This window comes from Musa acuminata, chromosome BXJ2-10 (assembly GCF_036884655.1).
Source record: "Musa acuminata AAA Group cultivar baxijiao chromosome BXJ2-10, Cavendish_Baxijiao_AAA, whole genome shotgun sequence".
NCBI lineage: Eukaryota > Viridiplantae > Streptophyta > Magnoliopsida > Zingiberales > Musaceae > Musa > Musa acuminata.
The window spans coordinates 1,344,823-1,371,073 of NC_088347.1; the positions used below are offsets into that span (position 1 = coordinate 1,344,823).

The 26,251-nt window shown below is 40.6% G+C and overlaps 1 protein-coding gene across 1 annotated transcript in view; it reads right to left on the minus strand.

Moving 5' to 3' along the window:
• Positions 1-25,725, minus strand: part of LOC135624238 (serine/threonine-protein phosphatase 2A 65 kDa regulatory subunit A beta isoform-like) — a 59,946-nt gene extending 34,221 nt beyond the window's left edge. Inside the window, exons 1-3 of the mRNA XM_065127653.1 lie at positions 25,549-25,725; positions 24,634-25,048; positions 22,742-22,988 (exon numbers count right to left, since the gene is read on the minus strand). Coding sequence (XP_064983725.1) covers positions 22,742-22,988; positions 24,634-25,026 — 640 coding nt within the window. The 5' untranslated portion in view covers positions 25,027-25,048; positions 25,549-25,725. The remainder of the gene's footprint in view (positions 1-22,741; positions 22,989-24,633; positions 25,049-25,548) is intronic.
• Positions 25,726-26,251: the final 526 nt, after the last annotated feature.

The following is a 26,251-nucleotide window of genomic DNA, read 5'->3' on the forward strand; positions in this document are numbered from 1 at the left end:
CGCGACAACAGATGGGCTGACGACAGGTCCATCATTGCAACTATGGAAGTAGACCTGACTAGAGGGAGTCAATTAGTCTACGTGGTACCAGACACCATGATGACGGTAGGAGATTTCTACCGTAACATACAACTCTCAATACTAACCCATGGTTATGATACATGGCAGAATGGAGAGGCCAATTTATTAATCACCAGGGGATTGGTAGGGCGACTTTCAAATACCCCGAATGTCGCCTTTGCATATGAAATTTCAGGGGTGGTGGACTACCTAACAAGCCATGGCGTAAGAGCTTTGCCAGGTAGGAGGTACTCCACAACAGAAATTCGAGGAAGAGACTGGATGATCCGGCCTACGCAGGTCTCGATTCCCATGCAACCTGTTGAGCTCAGGAGCCGAAACCTGATCGATGGGAGAATTTCGATCAGTTTTGAAAATTACAAAGCTGCATCAACATCCAGTAGGATCCAGTACAACAACGCTGATGATGAAACGTTCAGTGACGAAGAAGAGATACGAAGTCACACAATAGCCGTCAACATTCAACTTTCCAGTGATGAAGAAAACGAGGCAGAAGAACTGCAAAAGGATCTAAACTTTTACTTCCAAAACATCTACACTTCAAATAAGGAAGTAGAAATGCCGTATCCACAAAAACCTCAGAAGGAATTAATTGCGGCAGGGCTAGAAGAGGACCTAGTTATGGAATACCCACAACTAGCAAAACTGTCACATCAGGTATACTCATCATCCGCCATCTCAAATTACAGGCCACCAGCAGACTCAACAATGGGGCCAGTAAACTACCCTCCAGCAGTAAATATTGAATCTACAAGTCAACGACCTGAATACGAAGGAGGCTCGAGACGACCAAGGTTCAAAGCCAAAAGCTTTTCTGAAGCCTGGAACCTTCCCTCAGCTTTTCAGCAACAGGGAGCAATCTTCATAATCCCTTCCCAATTGGGAATGTTTGACGAGGTATTTATGAGATGGGAATCTATAACAAAAAATTTAGTATCTTTACAAGGATTCACAGATCCCCTAGCAAAAATGGAGTTCATAGAAAATCTTCTCGGGGAGGCTGAGAAATTGGCATGGATCCAATGGAGAATGGCATACCCAGAGGAATATCAATTACTCATAGCCAATGCAGATGGAACGGGAGGTACGCAAAATATTCTTTCCCAATTAAGAACAATTTTTATATTAGAAGATCCGTTCCAGGGATCTACCACGGCTCAGGAAGAGGCCTACCGTGATCTTGAAAGGTTGTCATGCACTAACCTCAAATATATCATTCAGTTCTTAAATGATTATATGCGATTGGCATCCAAAACAGGAAGAATGTTCTTAGGACCTGAATTATCTGAAAAATTATGGTCCAAGATGCCAGGAGAATTGGGAAAAAGAATTAAAGAAGCATTCGAAACCAAGTATAGAGGGAACACTATAGGAGTAATCCCAAGGATTTTATTTTCCTACAAATATCTGGAGGCAGAATGCAAAGATGCCGCCTTCAGACGAGCACTGAAAGACCTATCTTTCTGCAGTGAAATCCCTATCCCGGGATATTATAATAAACCGGAAAGGAAATACGGAGTGAGAAGATCAACTACATACAAAGGAAAGCCCCATTCTTCCCATGCAAGGATTGAAAAGAGGAAGCATTTACTAAGAAATAAGAAGTGCAAATGCTATCTCTGTGGCGAAGAAGGACACTTTGCAAGGGAATGTCCTAATGACAGAAAGAACATTAAGAGAGTAGCCATGTTTGAACAAATCAATATCCCTGAAGACTATGAGATATTATCTGTTCAAGAAGGAGAAAATCAAAGCGATGCTATATACTCAATTTCGGAAGGAGAGGACATTGAAGACCTACAACATGGTATTCACTCCTTTACTCATAAAATCTTTGCTTTAATAGAAGATAGTAGGACATGGTGGATTGGACCAGATACAGGCTACAGGGCAAGAATACAAGTTTCCCAGGAACAAGCGGAATGCAGGCATATATGGGAAATCAATACTGAACTACCACCAACACTGGAAGAATGCAAGTGCTGCAAAAGAAAATCACAAAGGAGGCATAGGAGACATTGTCCCCTATGCAAGATAACGTCATGCGGAATGTGCAGTATCTACTATTTTGACAAAAGAACACCCATCATGATGGAGGAACCACCAAGGTATGAACCAAAGAACCTGCTTCAAACTCAGCAAGACTTTATTAATCACTGTGAAGCAGAGATAAGAAGACTCAAGCTAGCAGTCGAGTTTGAACAGCAAAAGTCCAAAGAGCTTGAGGAAATAAATATTCAAGCTATAATAACAGCACAAGAGAATCTTCAGCTGAAAAAGGAGCTTTCAGAACTACAAGAGAAATATGGAAAATTGGAAAAAGAAATACTAGAGGTAGATCAACTACGACTGGAAAAAGTAGATCTACTAAGAGAAATACAAAAACTCGGAAAAAGAAAAGCTGAAGAAAATGAAGAAGATGAAGAGGCCTTTGTCCTCTTAGAAGACGAAACTCAAAAGATCCTCTCTATGGAGACAAGAGAAACAGGAGGATCAAGGAAGTCCAAGAACATGCTCTTCAACCTCAAGGTACAAATGGAAATTTTAAATATTCCTCCTTTTGAAATAAATGCAATACTGGACACAGGAGCCACAACCTGTTGCATAGATGAAAAGGCTGTACCAAAGCTGGCGCTAGAAGAAAATCCCTATGTAGTTTACTTCAGTGGGATTACCTCCAAAACTACCGCCAATAAAAAATTAAGGGGAGGAAAAATGACCATTGGAAATAACAGCTTCAGAATCCCATACACCTATGCGTTCCCAATGAAGCTCGGTGATGACATCCAGATGATAATAGGCTGCAATTTCATAAGAGCCATGCAAGGAGGAGTAAGGATAGAAGGTAACACTGTTACATTCTATAAGAATCTGACGACTATTAACACTCTACCTTACATCTCAGCAGCCCCAGCAATAGAGGAATTGGATTTAGAAGAAGATGATTACATACAAATACAAGAATCAGTGTTATATTCAGCAGAAGCCCAACAAAGTCATGAAATTATAAGGGCTAAATTCGGAAGCCTACTAGACCAATTGAAGGCTCAGGGATATGTTGGGGAAGATCCCCTCAAACACTGGAAGAAAAACAAGATAATGTGCAAACTGGAAATCAAAAATCAGGATTTCACAGTAGAAGACAAACCCCTGAAGCATCTAACACCGCAAGCGAGAGAAGCTTTTTCTAAGCACGTAAAGGCATTACTGGAGATTGGGGTCATCAGACCTAGCAAAAGTAAGCACCGAACAACTGCAATAATTGTCAATTCAGGAACAACGGTGGACCCCATAACAGGAATAGAAAGAAAAGGAAAAGAAAGGATGGTCTTCAATTACAAGAGACTCAATGATATCACTGAAAAAGACCAATACAGCCTTCCGGGTATCAACACAATTCTCAAAAAGGTTAGCAACAGCAAAATTTATTCAAAATTTGATTTGAAATCTGGATTTCACCAAGTCGCTATGCACCCGGAATCTATTGAATGGACTGCATTCTGGGTCCCTGAGGGATTATATGAATGGTTGGCAATGCCATTCGGCCTTAAAAATGCTCCTGCGGTATTTCAAAGGAAAATGGACAACTGTTTCAAAGGCACTGAGGATTTCATTGCAGTATATATAGATGACATCTTAGTCTTTTCAGAAAATGAAAGGGAGCATGGACAACATCTCGCTAAAATGTTGGAGATATGCCAGGAGAATGGACTCATTTTGAGTCCAACAAAAATGAAGATAGCGGTAAGGGAAATTGAATTCCTCGGAGCAATTTTGGGAAATTCGAAAATAAAGCTCCAGCCCCACATTATCAAGAAGATTGCAGAATACAAAGAAGAAGACTTGACCACAAAGAAAGGCCTTAGGTCATGGCTAGGTATTCTAAACTACGCCAGAAATTATATACCCAATTTGGGCAGACTCCTAAGCCCGTTATATTCAAAAACAAGCCCAACGGGAGAAAAACGAATGAATGAGCAAGATTGGAAGTTGATCAGAAAGATCAAAGGCCTAGTGCAAAACCTTCCGGATTTGGAAGTCCCCCCTGAAAATTGCTTCATAATCTTAGAGACAGATGGATGTATGGAAGGATGGGGAGGGATCTGTAAGTGGAAGAAACAGAAGTATGATCCCAAAAGCACTAAAAAAATATGTGCATATGCTAGTGGCAAGTTCAGCCCGATCAAATCCACCATTGATGCCGAAATGCACGCCGTTATGAAGACTCTAGAAGCTCTGAAGATATACTTCCTAGACAAAAGGGAGATTATTATAAGAACGGATTGTCAGGCCATAATAAGCTTCTTCAACAAGTCATCTCAGAACAAACCTTCCAGAGTCAGGTGGATGGCCTTCGTAGATTATATAACGGGGAGCGGCGTGGACGTCAAATTTGAACACATTGAAGGAGAAAGTAATGTCCTGGCTGATTCATTATCTAGACTAATCAATATTTTGGTTGCAGGATGGCCAAGCGAATCTCTGTTTCTGATCCTAGAAGCCACCCAGGAGGTACAGGCCAAGCCCAATGCTCGGGTATTGGCTCACCTGAGTCAGATGATAAATCAAGTGACCTCCTCCTACAGTACCAACAAGAATTGGATAAGATCACAGCCGGAACACGTGGAGGACTTTCATTCAATAAGATGGGATTATCAGAAAGAAGACTTGGAGCGATCCAGAAAGAAGCCTCCAGACAAGCGGTCAGTGCGCTCCAGCAATTCATCAACATCCACTCAATCAAAACAAAAGAATACAAGAAAAGAAGTGGAGGAAGGGACAATTGGTACAGGGATTGGTTACCGGTCATCATCCAACAACAGCAACAGCTGGAAGATGCCTTATCCCTAGTAAAGGACGTAACGCAGAGGACAACAAACTTCAGCCTCTAAAGATAGCCAGCGCAAAAGCTTTTCTTAGCCGCCAGAAAAAGACAGACCTAGTGGACCAAGCATAGACTTTTTAGCCTCCTTAGTCACTAAGAAAATGAGCTGAGCCTCGGGGAGCCGCTCATAGTGCTAGTAATAATGGCTTGAAGGAATATTCCTTCCTTCTGCAAGAAGTCTAGCAATAATAGAGGAAAGGATAAGAATGCGATGGGGCCCAATGAGTACCCGGTTCTATCCTCTTCTTCTATATATTCGCTAGAACTAAGCTCTTGCAGGGCATCGGTCGATAACACCAGAGCCTTACTTGAGCAAGAAACTTTCCCTGTACTCACCTTTGTGCCCAAACTTTTGTAAGCAATTTAAGCTTTCTCTAGTTCTTTGTGCCCAAACTTTTCATTCAAGTTTCTGCTTTCATTCTGTTAGTTCCTCTCCGCTTTTCATTCATGCTCCGCTTTTCATTCTGTTTTCATTCCCGCTTTTCATTCATGCTCCGCTTTTCATTCTGTTTTCATAATTCTGGTATCAGAGCCTACTGTTTTGATATAGTCTCTTACTTTGCTTATGATATTAATGCTATATATACATGAAATTGATTTCTCTTGCAATCTGAACTTGTGAGGAGCCCGAGGAAGGCAATTAGGTCAGAGAACCACAGTAAGACCTTTGACGCAAGCCCTCTAAAGTTAAGAAAGTAAGTAGGATTAAGCTCATGCATATCTAGTATATGTCTAAGCTTTGGGAAGAATCTATTCAAAAGTGGTATACCGACTCTCATACCTCCCATCTTGATTACTTAAATCTAGCCGAGACTTCAAAACCTACCCAAAAGGAACTTGCCCACAATATTTCAGTTATTTACGACCGAACTTGTCTCTCAAGTAGAGTAAATCTAAGAAACTTTAAGCTCCTGCTTGAAGAAAACCAAAACCTTGAGCATAGGATTAAAAGGCTTGAATCCTCAGTAAAAACATTAACCTCCTTATTTGTTGAAAATAAGCCTCTCACCCAAACTGAAGTTCAGAAACTGTTGTTTGAAATAACTAAGCAATCCAGGCTTATTGAAGAAGAAGCCTTACGGCTATCACGAAACCTCGATCAAAAACTCCAAAGGATTGAAATCTTACTATCCAAAATAGAAAAGCAAATTTTTGGATGAGCCACATATCCTCAAGGAGTACCGAATCCTACAAAGAAGCTCTTAAAGCCACTGAATCCATTGATCCCCCGTCACTCGGTTTTCTTGAAACCAGTGATTGTCCGGGAACTCTCAGCCACCAGACAGCTGTAATTAAACAGCACAACGTGCAAATACAACTCTTAATACAGATAGCTGAGGACATAAAAGGAATACGAACGGAACTACAGACAATACGGGAGTTGCAACAATCAAAACCCATACAATCCCAAGTAGTACCGGACGAACTCATCTCCAGACTAGCAAACCTCAACTTAGGTCTTTCCGAAGGACCCAAGTTGAGGTTTTTGTGGATACGGCATTTCTACTTCCTTATTTGAAGTGTAGATGTTTTGGAAGTAAAAGTTTAGATCCTTTTGCAGTTCTTCTGCCTCGTTTTCTTCATCACTGGAAAGTTGAATGTTGACGGCTATTGTGTGACTTCGTATCTCTTCTTCGTCACTGAACGTTTCATCATCAGCGTTGTTGTACTGGATCCTACTGGATGTTGATGCAGCTTTGTAATTTTCAAAACTGATCGAAATTCTCCCATCGATCAGGTTTCGGCTCCTGAGCTCAACAGGTTGCATGGGAATCGAGACCTGCGTAGGCCGGATCATCCAGTCTCTTCCTCGAATTTCTGTTGTGGAGTACCTCCTACCTGGCAAAGCTCTTACGCCATGGCTTGTTAGGTAGTCCACCACCCCTGAAATTTCATATGCAAAGGCGACATTCGGGGTATTTGAAAGTCGCCCTACCAATCCCCTGGTGATTAATAAATTGGCCTCTCCATTCTGCCATGTATCATAACCATGGGTTAGTATTGAGAGTTGTATGTTACGGTAGAAATCTCCTACCGTCATCATGGTGTCTGGTACCACGTAGACTAATTGACTCCCTCTAGTCAGGTCTACTTCCATAGTTGCAATGATGGACCTGTCGTCAGCCCATCTGTTGTCGCGGAACACCAATAGTGCTAGTGTTCCTTCTTCTTGTCGGTGGAGTGTCTGGATCCTTGCTTGAAGGATCCCTAGATGGATGTATCTCATCCCACTCCGGATCAGTTGGTCAAAACTTCGTTCTTGTATAAAAGCCCTGTCTTCCTGGTTATTTGTGACCAACATGGCTTCTTCAGACCTGTGTGTGTAGACCCTATGATGTACATCATCTCTTCTTGAATGATATAGCACCTCAGCAGGCGCTATTGTAGCCCTTTCCCTCATAGATAATTGTAGTTGTGCTTGAGGGTCTATCTGTTGTTCCAGAATTTGTATATTTGGGTTCGTATTTCTGGAGATAAGCTGCCCGAGTCGCCTTCTGGCGTTGAATATTCTCCTCTGGTTTCTCCGGTAATTCCTGATTTGGTCTTCCACGAGAGGAGTTGATGTAGACACCTCTTGAGTTCTGGTAGTCATTTCCTTGCTTCTTGGAAAATTTTTATGGGGTCTTTGAAGACCAGAATTTTTCCTTTTGCCTCTTTAGGTCTTTCCGAAGGACCCAAGTTGAGGTTTGCTAGTCTGGAGATGAGTTCGTCCGGTACTACTTGGGATTGTATGGGTTTTGATTGTTGCAACTCCCGTATTGTCTGTAGTTCCGTTCGTATTCCTTTTATGTCCTCAGCTATCTGTATTAAGAGTTGTATTTGCACGTTGTGCTGTTTAATTACAGCTGTCTGGTGGCTGAGAGTTCCCGGACAATCACTGGTTTCAAGAAAACCGAGTGACGGGGGATCAATGGATTCAGTGGCTTTAAGAGCTTCTTTGTAGGATTCGGTACTCCTTGAGGATATGTGGCTCATCCAAAAATTTGCTTTTCTATTTTGGATAGTAAGATTTCAATCCTTTGGAGTTTTTGATCGAGGTTTCGTGATAGCCGTAAGGCTTCTTCTTCAATAAGCCTGGATTGCTTAGTTATTTCAAACAACAGTTTCTGAACTTCAGTTTGGGTGAGAGGCTTATTTTCAACAAATAAGGAGGTTAATGTTTTTACTGAGGATTCAAGCCTTTTAATCCTATGCTCAAGGTTTTGGTTTTCTTCAAGCAGGAGCTTAAAGTTTCTTAGATTTACTCTACTTGAGAGACAAGTTCGGTCGTAAATAACTGAAATATTGTGGGCAAGTTCCTTTTGGGTAGGTTTTGAAGTCTCGGCTAGATTTAAGTAATCAAGATGGGAGGTATGAGAGTCGGTATACCACTTTTGAATAGATTCTTCCCAAAGCTTAGACATATACTAGATATGCATGAGCTTAATCCTACTTACTTTCTTAACTTTAGAGGGCTTGCGTCAAAGGTCTTACTGTGGTTCTCTGACCTAATTGCCTTCCTCGGGCTCCTCACAAGTTCAGATTGCAAGAGAAATCAATTTCATGTATATATAGCATTAATATCATAAGCAAAGTAAGAGACTATATCAAAACAGTAGGCTCTGATACCAGAATTATGAAAACAGAATGAAAAGCGGAGCATGAATGAAAAGCGGGAATGAAAACAGAATGAAAAGCGGAGCATGAATGAAAAGCGGAGAGGAACTAACAGAATGAAAGCAGAAACTTGAATGAAAAGTTTGGGCACAAAGAACTAGAGAAAGCTTAAATTGCTTACAAAAGTTTGGGCACAAAGGTGAGTACAGGGAAAGTTTCTTGCTCAAGTAAGGCTCTGGTGTTATCGACCGATGCCCTGCAAGAGCTTAGTTCTAGCGAATATATAGAAGAAGAGGATAGAACCGGGTACTCATTGGGCCCCATCGCATTCTTATCCTTTCCTCTATTATTGCTAGACTTCTTGCAGAAGGAAGGAATATTCCTTCAAGCCATTATTACTAGCACTATGAGCGGCTCCCCGAGGCTCAGCTCATTTTCTTAGTGACTAAGGAGGCTAAAAAGTCTATGCTTGGTCCACTAGGTCTGTCTTTTTCTGGCGGCTAAGAAAAGCTTTTGCGCTGGCTATCTTTAGAGGCTGAAGTTTGTTGTCCTCTGCGTTACGTCCTTTACTAGGGATAAGGCATCTTCCAGCTGTTGCTGTTGTTGGATGATGACCGGTAACCAATCCCTGTACCAATTGTCCCTTCCTCCACTTCTTTTCTTGTATTCTTTTGTTTTGATTGAGTGGATGTTGATGAATTGCTGGAGCGCACTGACCGCTTGTCTGGAGGCTTCTTTCTGGATCGCTCCAAGTCTTCTTTCTGATAATCCCATCTTATTGAATGAAAGTCCTCCACGTGTTCCGGCTGTGATCTTATCCAATTCTTGTTGGTACTGTAGGAGGAGGTCACTTGATTTATCATCTGACTCAGGTGAGCCAATACCCGAGCATTGGGCTTGGCCTGTACCTCCTGGGTGGCTTCTAGGATCAGAAACAGAGATTCGCTTGGCCATCCTGCAACCAAAATATTGATTAGTCTAGATAATGAATCAGCCAGGACATTACTTTCTCCTTCAATGTGTTCAAATTTGACGTCCACGCCGCTCCCCGTTATATAATCTACGAAGGCCATCCACCTGACTCTGGAAGGTTTGTTCTGAGATGACTTGTTGAAGAAGCTTATTATGGCCTGACAATCCGTTCTTATAATAATCTCCCTTTTGTCTAGGAAGTATATCTTCAGAGCTTCTAGAGTCTTCATAACGGCGTGCATTTCGGCATCAATGGTGGATTTGATCGGGCTGAACTTGCCACTAGCATATGCACATATTTTTTCAGTGCTTTTGGGATCATACTTCTGTTTCTTCCACTTACAGATCCCTCCCCATCCTTCCATACATCCATCTGTCTCTAAGATTATGAAGCAATTTTCAGGGGGGACTTCCAAATCCGGAAGGTTTTGCACTAGGCCTTTGATCTTTCTGATCAACTTCCAATCTTGCTCATTCATTCGTTTTTCTCCCGTTGGGCTTGTTTTTGAATATAACGGGCTTAGGAGTCTGCCCAAATTGGGTATATAATTTCTGGCGTAGTTTAGAATACCTAGCCATGACCTAAGGCCTTTCTTTGTGGTCAAGTCTTCTTCTTTGTATTCTGCAATCTTCTTGATAATGTGGGGCTGGAGCTTTATTTTCGAATTTCCCAAAATTGCTCCGAGGAATTCAATTTCCCTTACCGCTATCTTCATTTTTGTTGGACTCAAAATGAGTCCATTCTCCTGGCATATCTCCAACATTTTAGCGAGATGTTGTCCATGCTCCCTTTCATTTTCTGAAAAGACTAAGATGTCATCTATATATACTGCAATGAAATCCTCAGTGCCTTTGAAACAGTTGTCCATTTTCCTTTGAAATACCGCAGGAGCATTTTTAAGGCCGAATGGCATTGCCAACCATTCATATAATCCCTCAGGGACCCAGAATGCAGTCCATTCAATAGATTCCGGGTGCATAGCGACTTGGTGAAATCCAGATTTCAAATCAAATTTTGAATAAATTTTGCTATTGCTAACCTTTTTGAGAATTGTGTTGATACCCGGAAGGCTGTATTGGTCTTTTTCAGTGATATCATTGAGTCTCTTGTAATTGAAGACCATCCTTTCTTTTCCTTTTCTTTCTATTCCTGTTATGGGGTCCACCGTTGTTCCTGAATTGACAATTATTGCAGTTGTTCGGTGCTTACTTTTGCTAGGTCTGATGACCCCAATCTCCAGTAATGCCTTTACGTGCTTAGAAAAAGCTTCTCTCGCTTGCGGTGTTAGATGCTTCAGGGGTTTGTCTTCTACTGTGAAATCCTGATTTTTGATTTCCAGTTTGCACATTATCTTGTTTTTCTTCCAGTGTTTGAGGGGATCTTCCCCAACATATCCCTGAGCCTTCAATTGGTCTAGTAGGCTTCCGAATTTAGCCCTTATAATTTCATGACTTTGTTGGGCTTCTGCTGAATATAACACTGATTCTTGTATTTGTATGTAATCATCTTCTTCTAAATCCAATTCCTCTATTGCTGGGGCTGCTGAGATGTAAGGTAGAGTGTTAATAGTCGTCAGATTCTTATAGAATGTAACAGTGTTACCTTCTATCCTTACTCCTCCTTGCATGGCTCTTATGAAATTGCAGCCTATTATCATCTGGATGTCATCACCGAGCTTCATTGGGAACGCATAGGTGTATGGGATTCTGAAGCTGTTATTTCCAATGGTCATTTTTCCTCCCCTTAATTTTTTATTGGCGGTAGTTTTGGAGGTAATCCCACTGAAGTAAACTACATAGGGATTTTCTTCTAGCGCCAGCTTTGGTACAGCCTTTTCATCTATGCAACAGGTTGTGGCTCCTGTGTCCAGTATTGCATTTATTTCAAAAGGAGGAATATTTAAAATTTCCATTTGTATCTTGAGGTTGAAGAGCATGTTCTTGGACTTCCTTGATCCTCCTGTTTCTCTTGTCTCCATAGAGAGGATCTTTTGAGTTTCGTCTTCTAAGAGGACAAAGGCCTCTTCATCTTCTTCATTTTCTTCAGCTTTTCTTTTTCCGAGTTTTTGTATTTCTCTTAGTAGATCTACTTTTTCCAGTCGTAGTTGATCTACCTCTAGTATTTCGTTTTCCAATTTTCCATATTTCTCTTGTAGTTCTGAAAGCTCCTTTTTCAGCTGAAGATTCTCTTGTGCTGTTATTATAACTTGAATATTTATTTCCTCAAGCTCTTTGGACTTTTGCTGTTCAAACTCGACTGCTAGCTTGAGTCTTCTTATCTCTGCTTCACAGTGATTAATAAAGTCTTGCTGAGTTTGAAGCAGGTTCTTTGGTTCATACCTTGGTGGTTCCTCCATCATGATGGGTGTTCTTTTGTCAAAATAGTAGATACTGCACATTCCGCATGACGTTATCTTGCATAGGGGACAATGTCTCCTATGCCTCCTTTGTGATTTTCTTTTGCAGCACTTGCATTCTTCCAGTGTTGGTGGTAGTTCAGTATTGATTTCCCATATATGCCTGCATTCCGCTTGTTCCTGGGAAACTTGTATTCTTGCCCTGTAGCCTGTATCTGGTCCAATCCACCATGTCCTACTATCTTCTATTAAAGCAAAGATTTTATGAGTAAAGGAGTGAATACCATGTTGTAGGTCTTCAATGTCCTCTCCTTCCGAAATTGAGTATATAGCATCGCTTTGATTTTCTCCTTCTTGAACAGATAATATCTCATAGTCTTCAGGGATATTGATTTGTTCAAACATGGCTACTCTCTTAATGTTCTTTCTGTCATTAGGACATTCCCTTGCAAAGTGTCCTTCTTCGCCACAGAGATAGCATTTGCACTTCTTATTTCTTAGTAAATGCTTCCTCTTTTCAATCCTTGCATGGGAAGAATGGGGCTTTCCTTTGTATGTAGTTGATCTTCTCACTCCGTATTTCCTTTCCGGTTTATTATAATATCCCGGGATAGGGATTTCACTGCAGAAAGATAGGTCTTTCAGTGCTCGTCTGAAGGCGGCATCTTTGCATTCTGCCTCCAGATATTTGTAGGAAAATAAAATCCTTGGGATTACTCCTATAGTGTTCCCTCTATACTTGGTTTCGAATGCTTCTTTAATTCTTTTTCCCAATTCTCCTGGCATCTTGGACCATAATTTTTCAGATAATTCAGGTCCTAAGAACATTCTTCCTGTTTTGGATGCCAATCGCATATAATCATTTAAGAACTGAATGATATATTTGAGGTTAGTGCATGACAACCTTTCAAGATCACGGTAGGCCTCTTCCTGAGCCGTGGTAGATCCCTGGAACGGATCTTCTAATATAAAAATTGTTCTTAATTGGGAAAGAATATTTTGCGTACCTCCCGTTCCATCTGCATTGGCTATGAGTAATTGATATTCCTCTGGGTATGCCATTCTCCATTGGATCCATGCCAATTTCTCAGCCTCCCCGAGAAGATTTTCTATGAACTCCATTTTTGCTAGGGGATCTGTGAATCCTTGTAAAGATACTAAATTTTTTGTTATAGATTCCCATCTCATAAATACCTCGTCAAACATTCCCAATTGGGAAGGGATTATGAAGATTGCTCCCTGTTGCTGAAAAGCTGAGGGAAGGTTCCAGGCTTCAGAAAAGCTTTTGGCTTTGAACCTTGGTCGTCTCGAGCCTCCTTCGTATTCAGGTCGTTGACTTGTAGATTCAATATTTACTGCTGGAGGGTAGTTTACTGGCCCCATTGTTGAGTCTGCTGGTGGCCTGTAATTTGAGATGGCGGATGATGAGTATACCTGATGTGACAGTTTTGCTAGTTGTGGGTATTCCATAACTAGGTCCTCTTCTAGCCCTGCCGCAATTAATTCCTTCTGAGGTTTTTGTGGATACGGCATTTCTACTTCCTTATTTGAAGTGTAGATGTTTTGGAAGTAAAAGTTTAGATCCTTTTGCAGTTCTTCTGCCTCGTTTTCTTCATCACTGGAAAGTTGAATGTTGACGGCTATTGTGTGACTTCGTATCTCTTCTTCGTCACTGAACGTTTCATCATCAGCGTTGTTGTACTGGATCCTACTGGATGTTGATGCAGCTTTGTAATTTTCAAAACTGATCGAAATTCTCCCATCGATCAGGTTTCGGCTCCTGAGCTCAACAGGTTGCATGGGAATCGAGACCTGCGTAGGCCGGATCATCCAGTCTCTTCCTCGAATTTCTGTTGTGGAGTACCTCCTACCTGGCAAAGCTCTTACGCCATGGCTTGTTAGGTAGTCCACCACCCCTGAAATTTCATATGCAAAGGCGACATTCGGGGTATTTGAAAGTCGCCCTACCAATCCCCTGGTGATTAATAAATTGGCCTCTCCATTCTGCCATGTATCATAACCATGGGTTAGTATTGAGAGTTGTATGTTACGGTAGAAATCTCCTACCGTCATCATGGTGTCTGGTACCACGTAGACTAATTGACTCCCTCTAGTCAGGTCTACTTCCATAGTTGCAATGATGGACCTGTCGTCAGCCCATCTGTTGTCGCGGAACACCAATAGTGCTAGTGTTCCTTCTTCTTGTCGGTGGAGTGTCTGGATCCTTGCTTGAAGGATCCCTAGATGGATGTATCTCATCCCACTCCGGATCAGTTGGTCAAAACTTCGTTCTTGTATAAAAGCCCTGTCTTCCTGGTTATTTGTGACCAACATGGCTTCTTCAGACCTGTGTGTGTAGACCCTATGATGTACATCATCTCTTCTTGAATGATATAGCACCTCAGCAGGCGCTATTGTAGCCCTTTCCCTCATAGATAATTGTAGTTGTGCTTGAGGGTCTATCTGTTGTTCCAGAATTTGTATATTTGGGTTCGTATTTCTGGAGATAAGCTGCCCGAGTCGCCTTCTGGCGTTGAATATTCTCCTCTGGTTTCTCCGGTAATTCCTGATTTGGTCTTCCACGAGAGGAGTTGATGTAGACACCTCTTGAGTTCTGGTAGTCATTTCCTTGCTTCTTGGAAAATTTTTATGGGGTCTTTGAAGACCAGAATTTTTCCTTTTGCCTCTTTAGGTCTTTCCGAAGGACCCAAGTTGAGGTTTGCTAGTCTGGAGATGAGTTCGTCCGGTACTACTTGGGATTGTATGGGTTTTGATTGTTGCAACTCCCGTATTGTCTGTAGTTCCGTTCGTATTCCTTTTATGTCCTCAGCTATCTGTATTAAGAGTTGTATTTGCACGTTGTGCTGTTTAATTACAGCTGTCTGGTGGCTGAGAGTTCCCGGACAATCACTGGTTTCAAGAAAACCGAGTGACGGGGGATCAATGGATTCAGTGGCTTTAAGAGCTTCTTTGTAGGATTCGGTACTCCTTGAGGATATGTGGCTCATCCAAAAATTTGCTTTTCTATTTTGGATAGTAAGATTTCAATCCTTTGGAGTTTTTGATCGAGGTTTCGTGATAGCCGTAAGGCTTCTTCTTCAATAAGCCTGGATTGCTTAGTTATTTCAAACAACAGTTTCTGAACTTCAGTTTGGGTGAGAGGCTTATTTTCAACAAATAAGGAGGTTAATGTTTTTACTGAGGATTCAAGCCTTTTAATCCTATGCTCAAGGTTTTGGTTTTCTTCAAGCAGGAGCTTAAAGTTTCTTAGATTTACTCTACTTGAGAGACAAGTTCGGTCGTAAATAACTGAAATATTGTGGGCAAGTTCCTTTTGGGTAGGTTTTGAAGTCTCGGCTAGATTTAAGTAATCAAGATGGGAGGTATGAGAGTCGGTATACCACTTTTGAATAGATTCTTCCCAAAGCTTAGACATATACTAGATATGCATGAGCTTAATCCTACTTACTTTCTTAACTTTAGAGGGCTTGCGTCAAAGGTCTTACTGTGGTTCTCTGACCTAATTGCCTTCCTCGGGCTCCTCACAAGTTCAGATTGCAAGAGAAATCAATTTCATGTATATATAGCATTAATATCATAAGCAAAGTAAGAGACTATATCAAAACAGTAGGCTCTGATACCAGAATTATGAAAACAGAATGAAAAGCGGAGCATGAATGAAAAGCGGAGAGGAACTAACAGAATGAAAGCAGAAACTTGAATGAAAAGTTTGGGCACAAAGAACTAGAGAAAGCTTAAATTGCTTACAAAAGTTTGGGCACAAAGGTGAGTACAGGGAAAGTTTCTTGCTCAAGTAAGGCTCTGGTGTTATCGACCGATGCCCTGCAAGAGCTTAGTTCTAGCGAATATATAGAAGAAGAGGATAGAACCGGGTACTCATTGGGCCCCATCGCATTCTTATCCTTTCCTCTATTATTGCTAGACTTCTTGCAGAAGGAAGGAATATTCCTTCAAGCCATTATTACTAGCACTATGAGCGGCTCCCCGAGGCTCAGCTCATTTTCTTAGTGACTAAGGAGGCTAAAAAGTCTATGCTTGGTCCACTAGGTCTGTCTTTTTCTGGCGGCTAAGAAAAGCTTTTGCGCTGGCTATCTTTAGAGGCTGAAGTTTGTTGTCCTCTGCGTTACGTCCTTTACTAGGGATAAGGCATCTTCCAGCTGTTGCTGTTGTTGGATGATGACCGGTAACCAATCCCTGTACCAATTGTCCCTTCCTCCACTTCTTTTCTTGTATTCTTTTGTTTTGATTGAGTGGATGTTGATGAATTGCTGGAGCGCACTGACCGCTTGTCTGGAGGCTTCTTTCTGGATCGCTCCAAGTCTTCTTTCTGATAATCCCATCTTATTGAATGAAAGTCCTCCACGTGTTCCGGCTGTGATCTTATCCAATTCTTGTTGGTACTGTAGGAGGAGGTCACTTGATTTATCATCTGACTCAGGTGAGCCAATACCCGAGCATTGGGCTTGGCCTGTACCTCCTGGGTGGCTTCTAGGATCAGAAACAGAGATTCGCTTGGCCATCCTGCAACCAAAATATTGATTAGTCTAGATAATGAATCAGCCAGGACATTACTTTCTCCTTCAATGTGTTCAAATTTGACGTCCACGCCGCTCCCCGTTATATAATCTACGAAGGCCATCCACCTGACTCTGGAAGGTTTGTTCTGAGATGACTTGTTGAAGAAGCTTATTATGGCCTGACAATCCGTTCTTATAATAATCTCCCTTTTGTCTAGGAAGTATATCTTCAGAGCTTCTAGAGTCTTCATAACGGCGTGCATTTCGGCATCAATGGTGGATTTGATCGGGCTGAACTTGCCACTAGCATATGCACATATTTTTTCAGTGCTTTTGGGATCATACTTCTGTTTCTTCCACTTACAGATCCCTCCCCATCCTTCCATACATCCATCTGTCTCTAAGATTATGAAGCAATTTTCAGGGGGGACTTCCAAATCCGGAAGGTTTTGCACTAGGCCTTTGATCTTTCTGATCAACTTCCAATCTTGCTCATTCATTCGTTTTTCTCCCGTTGGGCTTGTTTTTGAATATAACGGGCTTAGGAGTCTGCCCAAATTGGGTATATAATTTCTGGCGTAGTTTAGAATACCTAGCCATGACCTAAGGCCTTTCTTTGTGGTCAAGTCTTCTTCTTTGTATTCTGCAATCTTCTTGATAATGTGGGGCTGGAGCTTTATTTTCGAATTTCCCAAAATTGCTCCGAGGAATTCAATTTCCCTTACCGCTATCTTCATTTTTGTTGGACTCAAAATGAGTCCATTCTCCTGGCATATCTCCAACATTTTAGCGAGATGTTGTCCATGCTCCCTTTCATTTTCTGAAAAGACTAAGATGTCATCTATATATACTGCAATGAAATCCTCAGTGCCTTTGAAACAGTTGTCCATTTTCCTTTGAAATACCGCAGGAGCATTTTTAAGGCCGAATGGCATTGCCAACCATTCATATAATCCCTCAGGGACCCAGAATGCAGTCCATTCAATAGATTCCGGGTGCATAGCGACTTGGTGAAATCCAGATTTCAAATCAAATTTTGAATAAATTTTGCTGTTGCTAACCTTTTTGAGAATTGTGTTGATACCCGGAAGGCTGTATTGGTCTTTTTCAGTGATACCATTGAGTCTCTTGTAATTGAAGACCATCCTTTCTTTTCCTTTTCTTTCTATTCCTGTTATGGGGTCCACCGTTGTTCCTGAATTGACAATTATTGCAGTTGTTCGGTGCTTACTTTTGCTAGGTCTGATGACCCCAATCTCCAGTAATGCCTTTACGTGCTTAGAAAAAGCTTCTCTCGCTTGCGGTGTTAGATGCTTCAGGGGTTTGTCTTCTACTGTGAAATCCTGATTTTTGATTTCCAGTTTGCACATTATCTTGTTTTTCTTCCAGTGTTTGAGGGGATCTTCCCCAACATATCCCTGAGCCTTCAATTGGTCTAGTAGGCTTCCGAATTTAGCCCTTATAATTTCATGACTTTGTTGGGCTTCTGCTGAATATAACACTGATTCTTGTATTTGTATGTAATCATCTTCTTCTAAATCCAATTCCTCTATTGCTGGGGCTGCTGAGATGTAAGGTAGAGTGTTAATAGTCGTCAGATTCTTATAGAATGTAACAGTGTTACCTTCTATCCTTACTCCTCCTTGCATGGCTCTTATGAAATTGCAGCCTATTATCATCTGGATGTCATCACCGAGCTTCATTGGGAACGCATAGGTGTATGGGATTCTGAAGCTGTTATTTCCAATGGTCATTTTTCCTCCCCTTAATTTTTTATTGGCGGTAGTTTTGGAGGTAATCCCACTGAAGTAAACTACATAGGGATTTTCTTCTAGCGCCAGCTTTGGTACAGCCTTTTCATCTATGCAACAGGTTGTGGCTCCTGTGTCCAGTATTGCATTTATTTCAAAAGGAGGAATATTTAAAATTTCCATTTGTACCTTGAGGTTGAAGAGCATGTTCTTGGACTTCCTTGATCCTCCTGTTTCTCTTGTCTCCATAGAGAGGATCTTTTGAGTTTCGTCTTCTAAGAGGACAAAGGCCTCTTCATCTTCTTCATTTTCTTCAGCTTTTCTTTTTCCGAGTTTTTGTATTTCTCTTAGTAGATCTACTTTTTCCAGTCGTAGTTGATCTACCTCTAGTATTTCTTTTTCCAATTTTCCATATTTCTCTTGTAGTTCTGAAAGCTCCTTTTTCAGCTGAAGATTCTCTTGTGCTGTTATTATAACTTGAATATTTATTTCCTCAAGCTCTTTGGACTTTTGCTGTTCAAACTCGACTGCTAGCTTGAGTCTTCTTATCTCTGCTTCACAGTGATTAATAAAGTCTTGCTGAGTTTGAAGCAGGTTCTTTGGTTCATACCTTGGTGGTTCCTCCATCATGATGGGTGTTCTTTTGTCAAAATAGTAGATACTGCACATTCCGCATGACGTTATCTTGCATAGGGGACAATGTCTCCTATGCCTCCTTTGTGATTTTCTTTTGCAGCACTTGCATTCTTCCAGTGTTGGTGGTAGTTCAGTATTGATTTCCCATATATGCCTGCATTCCGCTTGTTCCTGGGAAACTTGTATTCTTGCCCTGTAGCCTGTATCTGGTCCAATCCACCATGTCCTACTATCTTCTATTAAAGCAAAGATTTTATGAGTAAAGGAGTGAATACCATGTTGTAGGTCTTCAATGTCCTCTCCTTCCGAAATTGAGTATATAGCATCGCTTTGATTTTCTCCTTCTTGAACAGATAATATCTCATAGTCTTCAGGGATATTGATTTGTTCAAACATGGCTACTCTCTTAATGTTCTTTCTGTCATTAGGACATTCCCTTGCAAAGTGTCCTTCTTCGCCACAGAGATAGCATTTGCACTTCTTATTTCTTAGTAAATGCTTCCTCTTTTCAATCCTTGCATGGGAAGAATGGGGCTTTCCTTTGTATGTAGTTGATCTTCTCACTCCGTATTTCCTTTCCGGTTTATTATAATATCCCGGGATAGGGATTTCACTGCAGAAAGATAGGTCTTTCAGTGCTCGTCTGAAGGCGGCATCTTTGCATTCTGCCTCCAGATATTTGTAGGAAAATAAAATCCTTGGGATTACTCCTATAGTGTTCCCTCTATACTTGGTTTCGAATGCTTCTTTAATTCTTTTTCCCAATTCTCCTGGCATCTTGGACCATAATTTTTCAGATAATTCAGGTCCTAAGAACATTCTTCCTGTTTTGGATGCCAATCGCATATAATCATTTAAGAACTGAATGATATATTTGAGGTTAGTGCATGACAACCTTTCAAGATCACGGTAGGCCTCTTCCTGAGCCGTGGTAGATCCCTGGAACGGATCTTCTAATATAAAAATTGTTCTTAATTGGGAAAGAATATTTTGCGTACCTCCCGTTCCATCTGCATTGGCTATGAGTAATTGATATTCCTCTGGGTATGCCATTCTCCATTGGATCCATGCCAATTTCTCAGCCTCCCCGAGAAGATTTTCTATGAACTCCATTTTTGCTAGGGGATCTGTGAATCCTTGTAAAGATACTAAATTTTTTGTTATAGATTCCCATCTCATAAATACCTCGTCAAACATTCCCAATTGGGAAGGGATTATGAAGATTGCTCCCTGTTGCTGAAAAGCTGAGGGAAGGTTCCAGGCTTCAGAAAAGCTTTTGGCTTTGAACCTTGGTCGTCTCGAGCCTCCTTCGTATTCAGGTCGTTGACTTGTAGATTCAATATTTACTGCTGGAGGGTAGTTTACTGGCCCCATTGTTGAGTCTGCTGGTGGCCTGTAATTTGAGATGGCGGATGATGAGTATACCTGATGTGACAGTTTTGCTAGTTGTGGGTATTCCATAACTAGGTCCTCTTCTAGCCCTGCCGCAATTAATTCCTTCTGAGGTTTTTGTGGATACGGCATTTCTACTTCCTTATTTGAAGTGTAGATGTTTTGGAAGTAAAAGTTTAGATCCTTTTGCAGTTCTTCTGCCTCGTTTTCTTCATCACTGGAAAGTTGAATGTTGACGGCTATTGTGTGACTTCGTATCTCTTCTTCGTCACTGAACGTTTCATCATCAGCGTTGTTGTACTGGATCCTACTGGATGTTGATGCAGCTTTGTAATTTTCAAAACTGATCGAAATTCTCCCATCGATCAGGTTTCGGCTCCTGAGCTCAACAGGTTGCATGGGAATCGAGACCTGCGTAGGCCGGATCATCCAGTCTCTTCCTCGAATTTCTGTTGTGGAGTACCTCCTACCTGGCAAAGCTCTTACGCCATGGCTTGTTAGGTAGTCCAGGACGGCTCAAGTAAGGCTCCTACGGACGTAGCAACATGCTGAACTCGTTGGACACTTCAGCCTCCTACGCCTGGCAAGGGTTGCACACTTCAGCCACAATTCTGTTTTCATAATTCATGCACACAGGAGCCACTGCACCCCTCAAGGCCTAGCAACATGCTGAACTCGTTGCACACTTCAGCCTCCTACGGACGTATCCTTCACATGCCGAAGAGAAAGTTTCAATGCTCCATGGCACCGAGTTTCGGTCGCCTTCGGATGGCCACGAACATTCCATCGTCCGCATACAAGCCCCTGCATGAGTACCAAATTCTTCGAGTTAGCAATTTCCCTCACCTCTGTGAGCTTTGCATAACTCTTTTTGGTCGTTGAGCAACTCATTCCACCTTGGATGGTCTCATCCTTTACCCAGCGCCTCGCTTGCCTTAAGCACCATCAAGTATAGTTGTCAACGTTGAGCCGTAACTCAAACTCAGCCATCCCAACCTTTGTGCGCTCCACATTCTTCCAAGCTTGCCTGTTCTCGTGGTGCCTCTTACGCGAAGGGTTGGCCATTCCTCTGAATGCCAATCTCGGATGCCCGCTCCTCTGAGCGACTCCTTTTCCCTACATCTCCATGCCCGTTTTCCCCCAAACGGTCGCGCATGTGCTGACTGCCCTCAACGCAGCCCCGCTAGGTTCCCCACGTTTGCATGCTAAGTGTTTCTATGAATGCTTGTCCCGCTCCGATACCATGTGTCACGGACTTAGCTGGATTTGCCTAAGTCGTGCGGCACCCTTGCGTGTCCGTCCGCAAAGGTCAGCCTCCCCGAAGCCTCCCATTGTCCCTTAGGACCACCAAAAGAGAGAACGGGTTAGAGAGAACGCCTCAATCGGGATCCACAAGCAAACATCTCCGAAAAACACTTCATAGACAATGCAAATTACAAACAGACTTTACAAGCTCTGAACAGTGGCACAACAAAGGGTTAAATGGTCCATTACAGACCGAAAATCTCTCACACATGTTCACATGACACAACCTTTATTTACAAGCCTAGAGGTCACCAACCCAACTAAAATGGGACTATTAAGCCTTCGGCCCCCTTTACATGCTGTACAAGGCATGAATATGCCAAAAGACACGGACATACATAAGCATTACATCAAACACCTTGTTTAGAAGTTTGTCCGTGACAGTTCGCTCGGTACGATACAAAAGCGACGTCGCCTCGTTAGCAACGTCGCATATATATATATATATATATATATATATATATATATATATATATATATATATATATATATATATATATATATATATATATATTATTATTTTTTTCGTTCCGCCCCGTAGCGAGCGGTCCGCGTACCGGTATGCCGTCGGACCGGTACATACCGCCCGTACCGGACAGTAACATTCGGTATTGCCTACCTTGATTAGGTCCATTAATGGTGAATTTCTTTAGCTGGGACATATATGGTTTGGCTTCGGCATATACCATCGTCAATGAAATGAGCAGTACTCGTGTCCAATTCTCTATCGTCTATTTTCTTCCATAACTCTCAAGTTTGAAAAGGAAAAAATAAAGAAAACACTAACATCTAAATTCAGTAATATGCTCAAGTAGTGTTTGATCAAGAGAAGTAAACAAATGTCTAGCTCAGTGAAACACAGACAATGCTTGATCAATCAAAGACGGGTTGTCTTAATTTCAGCAAATTGCTTTTTCCAAGTGGGTATATGCAAACAGACAATACTCTTTTTAAATTAAAACTAATATTTACACCTGATCAAGGAATTGATAGATATGGAATCAATATGATAACAGATGCAAGTATGGAATCTTCTAAATACGGACAAGGTAGTGCAGGAATATTAGAATCATATCAATTATCAAAAGGAAAAAATCTGCCATAGAAAAGCAAGTTAACAAGCCTGTATGTTCAATCAATGAGGCAAAAAATCAAACAGGCAAAAAAAAGAATCAAACAAGTATTGGAGAAGTAGCAAGTTTCTCTAAAAACAATAAATTTGAATACCATCCAGTGTTAAATCATCAAATATAGACATGACATCTGTCTTTAGAGTGTTTGGTTCAACTGTAGCAGCAAATTTCCCAAGATTTGATGCAGCAGACCTCCTAACCATAGGCATATCATCTTGACACAAGTGCCCATACATAGACCTCAGCTCTGCCTTCAACAGCTCTGTTGCACTTGGATAAGCAATATGAAACAGTCCGCAAGACGAGACCCTAGCAGTAAACCACTCACCTGCTGCTAATCTCTGAAAAACATATATGAAAGCATGAACAAAGATAATGATTAGGTAAACAAGAATCTAAAATAAATTAAGACAAGTAGGTAGCGACAAAGCATAAGTCCAGCTGAAAAGAGAAATCAACATAAGTAGGCAACCACAAGGCAAAAGTCTAGCCATAAACAGTTAAAAGTACAAGTTCTCACATCAGTCATTCTTTCAACAATCAGATCTAATTACCATTTTCGGCTTTTCAAAGTTAGAAGTGATCAGTTCAAGCAGGATATGCCAAAATTACCATTTTCCTACAAAAATGTAATCACATGACCATGGGCATAGAGTTCCTCAATAACAAGAAGTTGCACTTTTATTAATTAAAATATTAACCAAAAATAAAAGTAAAGCTAGGTTCTATTGATCTGAATTTGTAAACAAGACTTAGACCTGCCAATAGGGCATCAACTTCATCATGCCTGAATCCAAGCTATATGTTACCCATTTCAAGAACAGTGCAGTTTACATAAACATTTTGAACAAAATAGAGAGTCCACAGCATCAAATATTCATGCTGATGTCACATTTGATCAAATAACTATGAAAGTAGTCAGTGAAAACTTCAAATTAACTTGCATGATTGTCAAATTACTAAAACTTTCCCAATTAGATAATAAACATCATAAAAAGATGACAAACCTGGCGCATAAGATTCTCACCAATGTGGGGTACAAGAATGGTTAATGTGCGTAGCCTTACCTCTATATTTCGAAATGCTACTTTCAAGATTCAAATCCTGATCTCTCAGGTCATAAAGGACATGATATGCAAAATTAGAGAACCCACTGTTTTATATCCAAACTACTAGCTTCTCATGAATGATTTGAATAATTATGTGCTTGAATTAAGCAAATGATTTTTGCTTTTTTTTTACATCAAGCTTTAAAACCTTAAATTCTGCCAAGATCTAGCATATTATAGTATAATAGTTATCTTTCAATAAGCAAGTAAGCAACAAATGTTTTCTAGAGAAGCCAAAAATAAAAATGACAATAATAGTCCGGATTAGTTTCAACCAAGCCCGAATTAAAACTAGTTAACTGTATTCTCCATAACAAAAAAGGAAATTGTTAGAAAATTGCAAATTCTAGAATTAGTAGATCCTCATGCAAAGCAACCTGACTTTCCAAAAATCCTTCAGGAATACATTTACTTATAACTTGTTCACATTATCATACATCAAGAACTGGCTGAAAAAGTTTTGGGTGTTGATACTTCAATAATCATTGATAGTGGTAACCAAGAATGGTAATTTGAAACCTGAAGTCAGAACAGGAATATTTTTTGAGTTATACAGCATAAAAGGAAAAGAAATGAGTGTCAAGTTTCTTTAGTATAAAAATCATGCACAATAAAAGATCAAACTCAACAAAACAGATAAGATGAAGGCAAAATCGTAAGAAGATTAAAGTCAATGAAGCACTAGCAAAACAAATATGTCTACGAGAAGACATACTAGCGGTTAAGGTGCAATGTAGCAGTCAGAAAGTTTGAAGTTTGGGTCCTGCTATAAGATTCTGGTGAACATGATATCTAATACTTGAACAGGATTAAATCAATATGTTCGTAAAAAAGTTTTAAATAGAAAGCAAAAAAAGATAGTTCCCCTTTGTCTGACCTTTACTAAGGGAATGAACCACTCTACCAAATCACTTTCCTTCATCTGAGCTCCAATCCGACAAAGAGATTCAACAGCCTTGTCCCTAACACAAGTTTCTTCCACAGTACATAAAGTTTCCAGTGGAGGGAGCAAGACATGAGCATGCTGTATCCCACCAACGTATGGAATGAACACGCCCAACTCCTCAGCCATGGCAAGAAGCACTTCGTCATCATCATCATTATTTTCACAAAGAAAAGGAATCAATTCTTTTCTAGTTCTTTCTTCACCAAGAGCCCGTGCAATGGTAGATAACCTGCGAATGGAATTTAAGCGCAGCTGAATGTCTTCATTTTTCAACTCGTCTATCAAGATAGCGATTGGATAGAGTGGCTCATCGATCATAGCCATTGTAATTTCAAGCCAGTTGAACCTGCAAAATAAAAGGATATCCATAGTGATGGTACTGTTGCACATGCACAAAAGAACTTATGCTTATATAATTGGCCCAGCTGCAGAAAGGATCAACGGATTCCACAAAGGCTAAGATAAAAATAGAAACTTTAGCACAAAAATATCCAAAGGAAAACACCCTAAAAGGCACGAGTGCTACAAAATTGAATACCAAACTCTAGATTTGGACTAAACTCCATGTTCTAACAACACAAAAGACGAAAAAATACGACCGATGTCCCCCCTTTCAGCGAAAAACACTCGGGTAAAAAATCGAAATTTTGGAACAAATATTCCAACTAAGAACGTCTAAAAGCACGAAAAACAACGAGACTCGACAACCAAATTCCTAATGTGGCTAAAGCTCATGAATCTAACAACACAAGAGGAGAGAAGATCCAAAGAAGTCCCCATTTCATATTACACAGGATCCAGGATCTCAGACCGGGAACAGGGGAAGGGGAAGGAAGGAACACGCACCTGGAGGGTCGGACCAAACCCTAGCTCCACTTCGCAGCGACCGGCTGAGAGAGAGAACGGAGACGGAGCCTCGAAACCCTCCGCTCGATTTCTGCGATCTTCTTTCTCCGCCGCAGGTGGGGTACGACTTTTGTGTCTAATGCTCCACGGAATCGGTTTACGTTGCGATGTTTCCTCATGTGGGAAGAAGGCAAATGATTCTGAGTCGGGTTATTTTGTACGCAGACCAACCATAATGCTCGGGCTAATAGAAGCCCAATAATTCCTCTTTTTGAAAGCTAGAGGTAAATTCCTGAAAAAATAATTTTCGTTTTAAAAATTTTTCATATAGAGTGCCGCATTTCTAAAAATATGTACAGAGGGTTCGATCTGTTTATATTTTTCAAAAACTAATATCTTCTCTCTTTATTTTTTTAATAAATCAACATATATAATTGAACTAGTCAATCAGTCTAAAACTTCAATTGGCTTAAAATAAATTATAATAAATAATATATATATTAAAATAATAAATATATATTATAGTATATTATATTATAAATAAATATTAAAATATACTATAATTAAATAATAAATTTAAATATAAATTTTATTAACTATAAAATAAAGAATATATTATTATATATTTTATATATTTTAAAAGTAAAATTGTAATACTTTTTTAAATATCTAAAAAACTAAAATAAATTTGAAATGTCTATAT